The sequence below is a fragment of the Periophthalmus magnuspinnatus genome, chromosome 18, assembly GCF_009829125.3.
Source record: "Periophthalmus magnuspinnatus isolate fPerMag1 chromosome 18, fPerMag1.2.pri, whole genome shotgun sequence".
Lineage (NCBI taxonomy): Eukaryota > Metazoa > Chordata > Actinopteri > Gobiiformes > Gobiidae > Periophthalmus > Periophthalmus magnuspinnatus.
In genome coordinates, this window is record NC_047143.1 from 9,725,405 (window position 1) to 9,735,284 (window position 9,880).

Below are 9,880 nucleotides of genomic sequence, written 5' to 3' on the forward strand. Positions count from 1 at the left end.
ATGAATTCAGCTTATGAGTAGACCAAGTACTTTTACATTAAAACTAAATTACTCTAGTAGTTGTAGAAAGAAAGAGTAAAAAGTAATTGGCAGAAATACTAGGCTACTAAATGAACTGTGTGGAGGCAACATCTGATTTAAAGTTATGCAAGAGACAAAACAAATCATTTTCAAGCTAAGAGCAAGAAACCTTTACAGAATGTGGTGCTCCAACAGTGGTGCTAGTTCATATGGGTGTAGTTAGTTCATATGGGTGTAGTTAGTTCATATGGGTGTAGTTAGTTCATATGGGTGTAGGCCTAGGACAGGGGTGCTCAGACTTTTTCAGTATGTGAGCTACTTTTAAAATGATCGTGTCTGAAAGATCTACCACCTAATACAAAAATGTTAAACATATATTTATTTGTAAATGTTTTATGAATTCTTACATGTACAGTGCATTTTGATGTACCTGCACAACGTCGTGAGATAATACTGCACAACACAATTGAACTTCTTACATGTTCATAATTACTGCTCTGACTTGCATTGAATGGAATCAGTGAGGGATGCATAGTTCGGGCAGAAGCTTCTGACAGCCAGGAGAAAGACTGCATTTTTCGTTTGAAAGCGATAGCAGAGCTAATCATGTTGATTACGGTTTTGTCTTTTTTCATAGCCATAAAAATCATGTTAAACGAAGTATCAGAATTTACTGCTTTTTTCCCACGCAACTACTTCTATTTTACACATCCATCCGTATTTTTTTCTTTTACGCATCGAATAAATGACCCCGCAGCCCCCGCGCTCTCATTCGTCACCTTCAAGGGACAACAGAGGCAGATTACAGTAATGACGGTAAAATATTTAGATAGCCCCGTGTCTCCGCTTTGAGACGCCGTTTGAATTTACACGAGAGCTCGACTGGGCGGAGTTACGCTGCTGGAAAGTCCGCAACCCGCTCTATCTGCGACGATAGGATCCGACGCTATAGCACAAATATTCAAATAGTGTAGTACTGTCGACAAATGCTTGTAATCTTACTCACAGTGAGAAGAGAAATTAGACAAAACTTTAACTCAAGAGTACGTACATACATACATACATACATACATACATACATACATACATACATACATACATACATACATACATACATACATACATACATACATACATACATACATACATACTTAAGTGAATACAGTATGCATTTTGTATGAAAAAGGAAATCATAAACGCACAAGGACGCACACTTCTTTGTATAAACTCACTGTAAACATGATCTGTTGTATTCTGTGTAATACCCCATAAGGACTAACGTGAACCTGTAAAGTCACAAACCTCACGTGTTTTTCTCCCAGAAGTCTCTTAGTCGGAGTCAGGAGGCGGTCCGTAGAAGTCTGGGTGAAGTCTGGGTCCCAAAGTTATGTCTTGTCTGAAGAAATCGTCGAATAAAGTTCTCAAATGCAGATTTTTGGCGCAGCCGAGGTTTGCAAAGTTTGCATAGATACGAGAATGTTTGAAACACGTGCTTGGCAACAAATACAGCGCGCACGTACGCGCTGACGTCAGTACGCGCGCATCTTTGCGTCTTCTATACCAGCCTGTAAAATATGATCTATAGCGATTTAGCATCTTTTTTTTTTTTTTTTTTTTTTTTTTTTTTTTTATTAAACTAAGATTACCTTTAAATATCGTAGGATTACTGTAGCTGCTAATTGCTGCTAGCCTGTCTGACCACTTTCATCCACACCACTGCTCTTTAGGCCTGGGTGACAGTGGCGCAGATACATGCCCCAGAATGGAATAAATATGATCAGGATAATAAATAAACATAAATCAGGACTAATAGTACCATAGAGTGAGTGGATCAGAGGATTAGTGCTGTGACTCATGGGTCACGGTCCTTTCCCAAAGTGAGCCACGTGCGTTCATCCGCTGAGAGCTAACAGTATATGTAGCCATGGTAACAGTATATGTATAGAAGCCACTGTGCTGTGCATTACAGCTGCTGCACTGAGAATGCATTAGCCCAAAACGAATTCAACTTATTTTACATTAAAACTAAATTACTCAAGCTGTTGTAAAAATCCATAATTAAATAAATAATTACTCAAGTAAATACAGTATTATGATACTGTTGTATGATTATGATTGAATACTGAGCACTACCAGCCTCTGTGGCCTGTACACACAGTCTACACGCTAAAGGTAGTTAGCTGATAGCATCGTGTTGTTGTTGTGATTGCTAAATTGTATATTTATTTCAAACCTCATGTTGTGAAATAAATACACTTTCATTTATTTTGCGATGTTGCCAGTCTTGTAATTTACTTGCATTTTAAAACATGTATTGAGGATCGTTTTAATGCCACTACTTACATATGTACCAAAAATATTCATATTATGATGAATTGAAACCAAAAAGTTAAACAAATATAGCCATATACTGCAAAAATTATTTGTTCTGATCGTTAGTGGTGTGTTATGATAAAAATAAAAACATATGTTCAAATGGGCTGCTATTAAATCGAACTTTCAATCTACATGCTATTAGTTTGGTATTATAAACCTGAATAAAACCGTCTCTATGGGGTCTTATTCTATGTAAAAGTAGCTAACCCTGTAGTCCAGACCTCTACAAACATGTTCTGAAATGTTCCTGTGTTTCAGATGCCCTCCCTGTGTCTCCACTGGGTCTTATTCATGTCCATGTTTGTTTTATAGAAAGTGGCTCCAGACGGTCAGCCAACCAGTTCGGTGCATCCAGCTAGATTTTCTCCAGATGACAAGTTTTCCAGACACAGGGTCACGCTAAAGAAAAGATTTGGACTTCTCCTTACTCAGCAACCCAAACCTGTTCTGTGAGGAAAAGTAGAGGAAAAATGGAAGTGAGATGGAGAAGATATGGAGATGGGAGAAAAAAGACTGGAACATCAATTTACTGTGACTCTTGAAAATGACCATATCAGGAGTTGGCAAAGAGCTGTCAAAATGAAATGAGGATTTATTTCGTTTTAAAGAGGGAGTATTATGCAAATTATTTTTATTGCTGCCATGTTATATGTTTTCTCATTAAAATCATGTGGTTAATTGTAAGATTCTGGTTTAACCAGATTCTCTCCAATGCTCAGCCCATAAGCCTACGTCATCCATGCTCCCACGACAATTCTCCATAAATATACAGAAGCATGATACAATACACTACGCGACAAACCCGTCATGATGTGCAGTAGTTGCATTAGCGGGATGCACGCTGATTGTGTTGTGATAGCATTCTGAATGGGGAGTGGCAAAGGGAGAGGAGACTCAGCCTCAAAAAATGAAAGTGAAACTTAGTAAATGTGTTAATACATTGTTTTCCGGGAATACAGAATTTTCAAAACAATAAAATGTAACACAGTGATCTAAATGTTATGTTTTAGCAGTTAATACCTCATAGAAGTGTAATACTCACTCTTAAAACCCTTTAGTCATTTGTCCATGTTTTACTTCAGTTTTTCTAATAAATCTGAGTTTGCTGAAATACCATCTGTTGTGCATTTGAACAGTGACCGATTTTGGTCTTCCTTTGGTGTTTTCTGTAAAGTGAATGGAACAGGGCCCAGGTTTTTAGACATGCGTATATGTGTGTGTGTGTGTGTGTGTGTGTGTGTGTGTGTGTGTGTGTGTGTAATATATATATATATATATATATATATATATATATATATACATATACAATCTCTAGTGGGCATTCGAATGAGTCACTGGCTGTTACTGTTACACATGCACTCAAATTCTAGTTAGTTATAGCAGTATTAAAATGATATGTACTGATGTATTCAGTTTATGTAGTGCTTTTTTGAACACTCAAAGATGCTATACAGTGCAGTTTTCATTCACTTCATACTCTGTGGTGATAAGCTACTATTCTACAGCTGCCCTGAAACTCTTGTGAGACTCATTCAGATTTCTGAGTGGATAATCTTCTTGAGAACCAAAACACCAAATTATAACAGGTAAATAGACTACCATGTCCACTTGTTTTCTATTTAAGAATAACTCTACATTAGAATTGTTATCAGTAAAAGCTATATTTGATTTGAAACTCATCTGGGTGCACAGTTTTGTCATGTTTATAGAATTTAAAATCATAATATGCTTTTTCATTAAGTTGCATGAAAAAGCAGTGACCTGCTGTATTGGTGTAAGTTTTAATTTAGGTATTAGGAACTGTAGAGCACCTGCAGCCAGACTCTACATTAAAGAACTGTAGAGTCTGGCTGCAGGTGCTGGGGTTTAGGTTGTGACCATTCAGATCAGAGAAAGTTTTTTTCAGGTTTAAACCAACTGGACTGAAGCACCTCAAGTCAGGCTCATTCTGCTTTCTGATTTTATAATTGTCTTGAACCAAAACACCAAGTTATAGTATAAAGAACTTAGCCATCATGTGTAGTATTTTTGTAATTAAGACTAAATCAGCATTATAATTGTTATCAGTCACTATATTTGATTTGAACATGTTTACCTTTTATCTTGTGACAATCTAAAATCAAAATCTTACACAGTTCCTTTAAGACTAGTTGAATTGGTCAAATGGATCGTAGTCCTCTGGTGGTGTCAGAATGGACTTCAGAAACTCGGATATCACGGTTGGGACAACCTCTTGGACAACCTCTTGGATCATTTCAGGTGCAGGGGGGAGATCTGGCAGAGCAGGGGGCTCTATGGGCACCATGGGCAGGGGGAGGGGAAGGGGCAGTGGGGGCTTCTCTGCAAAAAACTTCATCACTTTTGGTAGCACCAATATAGCTACCAGTGCCACACCTGCTACTCCAGTCATAACTGCAGCATATTTGGCATAAGGCGGGCATCTTGTTGCTTGGTCTATGTATCTATCGAGGAGAGAGTTTTTGGCCTGCTCTCTGCTCTCCTCCAGGCTCAAGCCGCTGTCAGTGTGAATGCGGCTCTGCTCTGTCTGAATATCATGCTCTACTTGTTCCAAAGCATCATTGCTTAAATACTTCTGGTTTTCATCAACCATTTTCTCCACAGTATTCAGGATCGCTTCCACCTAGGGGTGTCAAGATGATTACGTTAATTAGTAGTCATGATTATTCAGGTCACAATACAATCATAAAAACAAAATTCAGAAACAAAATAATATGGAAGTAATTTCCATTTAATTTAAACTTCAAAAAAGTATCATTAATTTGCCTGGCAAATCCAGAATAATATCTCTCTGTATTCTTTCTACAGATTGATATCAGTCTGATCCCCTCGTCCTCCGTTGCGTCTCAAGCCCGGTCGTCCAATCAGATCTGTTATTTTCAGTGATACATACAAGGAACTCATTGGTCATCTATTATTTACAAATGAAATCAAATTTATCTCATCTCAGATTAACAGGGTTTAGTGCTTCACTCATTGATTCTGCAGAAACCTGTGATGTTACTTCAAAATATTATTTCTCAAGTAGAAAGTACAAAGTAGTGGTCCAATAAATTACTCAAGTAAGTATTTGAAAAAAAGTAAAAGTACTACTCAATTAAGAGTGACTTAAAAGAGGAACTGTCAGAACATAACATCTGACATAATTATAATTATATCATTTGGAGTTAAACTTATTTGAAGGAAAACTAAAAAAATAACTAAAGAATGCACAAAATCTGTTATTTTCAAAGGACAGACACAAAAATGTGAAAAAATAAATCATCTGAAGGAGCGCTGTTCAAATAATTTAATATTGTCAAGATAAAGCTTTTGTCACTTGTAGATTCACGTACAGTCGGAAGAGGAACCAACATGTTTACTCAAGTAAGAGTACTGTTACTTCAACAAAATTATTACTTAAGTAGCAGTGAAAGTACTCTGAAAAGTACAATTACAAAAGTTACTCAATTAAATGTAACTGAGTAAATGTAATTGAGAACTACCCACCACTGCACAGAACAGACAAAAGTCATAATCATTAAGCCCTAAATCTTACCTGAAACTCATTGCTCCGCTGTGGGTCTTCCTTTTGCTGATCTTTGGTCCAGTACTTGTTGTCGACCACGTGACAGCGCCCCCCGCAGGCCTGCACCAGCTTGGCCAGCTCAGTGTTCTCCTCCACAAACTCCAAGATGTCTGTGTTCTCCGGGAGCTGGTCTCCATGAGTGAAAATTACAATGGTGAATCGGAACATCTGTTATGAGAAAAGCATTGATTAGGATGAGGAGGTGGTGTCACACTGAGCGGACAAAATATTGTTTAGTGTGACGTAAAAGTGGCCCATTTGGTCAACAATTAACACTCCTGTACCTACGCCTGTCATGATAAATGCTATATCAACTTATCGCTCAATACATGACAGATGGAACAATCATTTTTGGGGGTCAATATTTACGGTGGAGACTTTTTCTTTGCACTAGCGGGAAATATTTGCTTAATTTTTTGTACCATAGTTAGATCAGAGCTGTAGAAGGTTGAATTATGAACTTCTATACCTCATTATAGACGCACACTAACTACTTAAGTGTTGCATTTTGTTATGTATTTACTGTATCGCAATTCATTTTCTAAAAACTATTTTGTACATTTAGAATAGTTTTTTTGGGATAATTCTGTTTCATGGTTTGGTTTCAATATTATCATTGATCATCTATATTTACTTCACTAATGTACCGTACTTCAAAATTTGTTTATTGTCCAGGTAGTGCATGCTAGTTGTGAAAAGCACTTCTAAACTCATCGCCGTGAATAATTATGATGCTCTGAACACATAAGGTAAGTGAGGAAAAACTGTGGACCACTGCAGACTGTTTGAAAAGAACTAGTTCTGTTTTTTTGAACTTTTGTGGTAGAGGCTTCGCCACTTAGAACCTGGAAGTAAGCAGCGTTCTTGATTGGCTGAGCTTGTGCGGTCCACCACAGTTTCACTTTACCATCTGAAAAAAATTTTTTTTAAACTATGCATAGATTTATTCATGTGGATATTAACTATTTACCAAAAGGTTTGTGAGGGCTAGGCAGGGCTGGCCCTAGCTTTCAGGGAGCCCTAAGCTGAATTTGCCTGTGGGGCCCCTGGCTCAACTGTTGGTGATTCACATTTGACAACATTATAATTCTGCTCTCATCACCTTGACCAGTTGTATTTGTGTTTATGTGACCAACATCAGACTGAAAACATCCAGAATGTCACAATTACCACAGTCACAAGAACAGAACACAAACATATAAGGGGCGTTAACATGTAAAAAATTCTAGATATTTTTTCTTCATTTCTGGTGGATTTTATTGTGTTCCAGTTGGCGACAGTGGGCTTAAATTTACATTATGTCGGGTCCTTGTACCAGTGTAAACACAGAGCTGCCCTCACCTCTGCCCGACTCAAAAACAAATGGACAGATATTTTGCTACTATAGATATAAAACAAATGTAATCGTTTGAGAGGGATATTTAGGCTGCTGTAAACACACCAGCCCTGTGTCCAATAGACGTGATATATTATTTTCAATCTAAATATTTGGGCTCTTGGGGGCCCTCTGGTGGCCTCGGGGCCCTAAGCAGCTGCTTATTCTGGTTATAGGTTGGGCCGGCCCTGGTAGTGTGAAAATCAAGTAATTCAGCTTTAAAGTCCAGGTGTGATTGATCCATGGCTTTTACTATGGATTAGACCTGGGATTACACAGATACCCCAGCTTTAAAGTAGGTAGAATTTACAATATACTGGCTGTGCTATAGGATAGATAATAAATATAGAACATAGACATTTTAAATTATTTCCCAGGATGCACCTCTTCCCCAAACTGTGTCTTGATGTGCTCCACCACAGCCTGCTCCTGTCTCTGTACCTCTGCACGGGCATCACCAGCAGCAGCGCGTGAGGCCCCGGAGCGCACTGGACCAGGCAGCTCAGCCATTCACAGTGTCCCTCCAGCTCCGCGCGCTCCCACCCCACGCCCTGGGTTCCCACGACCCCTGGAGTGTCGATCAACGTCACTTTGCGCTCTTTCAAGGTCCTGGAGTGAGTCTGAACGCTTCGGATCTTTGAGTCGCTCCTGTAGCTCACTCTGAAAATCTTTTCTCCCAGGCTGCTTTTCCCACTGCCGTGTTTCCCCAGCAGGACGATTCTCAGCGAGTTTGGCTCTGAATAAAACAGAAAATATGTCAGTGATTGAGTCTTATTATAGTGGCTCAAATTCTCCCAAGAAGAAGTGAAATGGCGGCATCTAGTGGCCATGATACAGAACCACTGAGAAAAATTCAACTGTTAAAAAATAAATAAATAAATAAATCTCCAGGGTTCATCATAATTAATCTATATTTAATGATTCATAATTCCAATAAGTATTTTTATCTTCATGGGTTTCAGGCATAAAGATTCCTTCCTGATTCGAAGGGTCTGGCATGACAGCATCCCTCTGTCGCTATAGCAATAACACAATTCAAATTATTATCGGCTCGGCTCTGCTGTCTCCAGCTGCACTGGACTGTCATTGTACTTTCATTTCTGAAGCAGGCGGAGTCACCAATGCACAAGCGTACACAAGGCCCTGGGACTTCAGGCATAGTGATTTGGATAAAGATCTGTTCAACAGAAACATGTCATGATGCCCGTTTGTTCCTGTCCTCCTGTGCTCTCTACCCCTCCCCGACCTGTCTGCCTGGAGCTGGGCGGAGTTGGAGACTTCTCCCGCACGCACCTGGAGCTCATCAGCGTAATCACCGCCACCTGCTGCTGAGTACTTGAGGGCTCGGCAGACTACACTCGGCGCCAGACCGTCCGCGTGTAAACGTGAATGCTCTAGCTCAGTTTTGTATCCCGGTACCTGTCTGCATGTACTCATTTGGATTTTGTCACCCTCCAGATCCCTGTCCTCGCTCATCTCCGCTCCTGCCTCTGCGCTCCGGCTCCGGTAAAGTCATCCCTTCGTCTCGCTACCTGTCTCCTCTTGGTCTCCGGCTTGCTGCTTACCTTCGGCCTTGGACTCCGCTCTCTGGACTACGCCGGTCCTGCCTGCCCCGGTCTCGTCCCGCTCTTGCCTGCACCCCGGTCCTGTTTTCCCCGTCCCCGACCTGCATTCCGCCCGCCTGGTCTGCCTCCCGCTCCGTGATCCCTCGTGTGAATTTGTATGAACTGACAAAGACTGAATTTCACTGACTTTGTAAATAAACACTGTAACCTTGCCCCGAGTCTGCATCTCTTGGTCCTTCCCGCACCGTTACGACAAAACAATGAAATTGATCCTAGCTGTTTTTACCTGAATGTGTTCAAAATAAACCCCGCAGACTTTTCAGGTTTCTAACAGTAATAAAAAATACTTTTGCTTTTCAGTTCAAGAATGTAGTGGAGTAGAAAGTACAGATACTGCTCTCAAATATAGTGGAGCAAAAGTAAACAGTATCCACTTTAAAATGTACTTATTTAAAGTACAGATACCTAAAATGTGTACTTATGTACAGTCCTAAACTTTTACTTTAGTGACGGTTTAGTAACACATGTAGATATAAATTATAGTTTCACACCAATCAAGAAGCAATTAGCGAAGATAAGGTGAAAAATATATTACAGGAATTTGAAAGTTCTGAAACCTATAACATCATGCTAGAGAGAATTCTATGCTAAAGTTAGGCACAATTTACATGCAAGAAACATTTTTTCACATAATTGAAATATTTCAACAAAATAAATCCGTTTTCTTATATTTTTATCAGTGAACAATAGAGGGGTACAACATTGTTGCCAGGTTACAGTAATGAAATTACCTAATGATGTCATGATTTCCACTAGAAGTAAATATATAAACCAAAAAAAGGCCAACTATGTTTTACTAAAACAAGTAATCTAACCTGTGATAGGCACTTAAAGGACAAGAGTTGAGCCTAAGATCAACAACACGCATGTAACTTGAAACTAAATAAGGTTAAATTG

The 9,880-nt window shown here is 39.3% G+C and overlaps 1 protein-coding gene across 1 annotated transcript; it reads right to left on the minus strand.

The window, feature by feature from the left end:
• Positions 1 to 4,543: 4,543 nt before the first annotated feature.
• Positions 4,544 to 8,834, minus strand: LOC117386011 (GTPase IMAP family member 7-like). The gene is made up of 4 exons (XM_033983316.1): positions 8,810 to 8,834; positions 7,808 to 8,094; positions 5,954 to 6,151; positions 4,544 to 5,038 (listed from the first exon to the last, which is right to left on the minus strand). Exons 1-4 carry the CDS (start codon positions 8,832 to 8,834, stop codon positions 4,544 to 4,546), a joined length of 1,005 nt encoding a protein of 334 aa, XP_033839207.1.
• Positions 8,835 to 9,880: the final 1,046 nt, after the last annotated feature.

Coding starts and splice junctions, on each gene's coding strand:
- LOC117386011 (XM_033983316.1), bottom strand. CDS start 8,834: ATGAGCGAGGACAGGGATCTGGAGG. Junction 8,095..8,809: donor CGAGGACAGGGATCTGGAGG/GTGACAAAATCC, acceptor TGTTTTATTCAG/AGCCAAACTCGCTGAGAATC. Junction 5,039..5,953: donor AGCGGAGCAATGAGTTTCAG/GTAAGATTTAGG, acceptor TGACACCCCTAG/GTGGAAGCGATCCTGAATAC.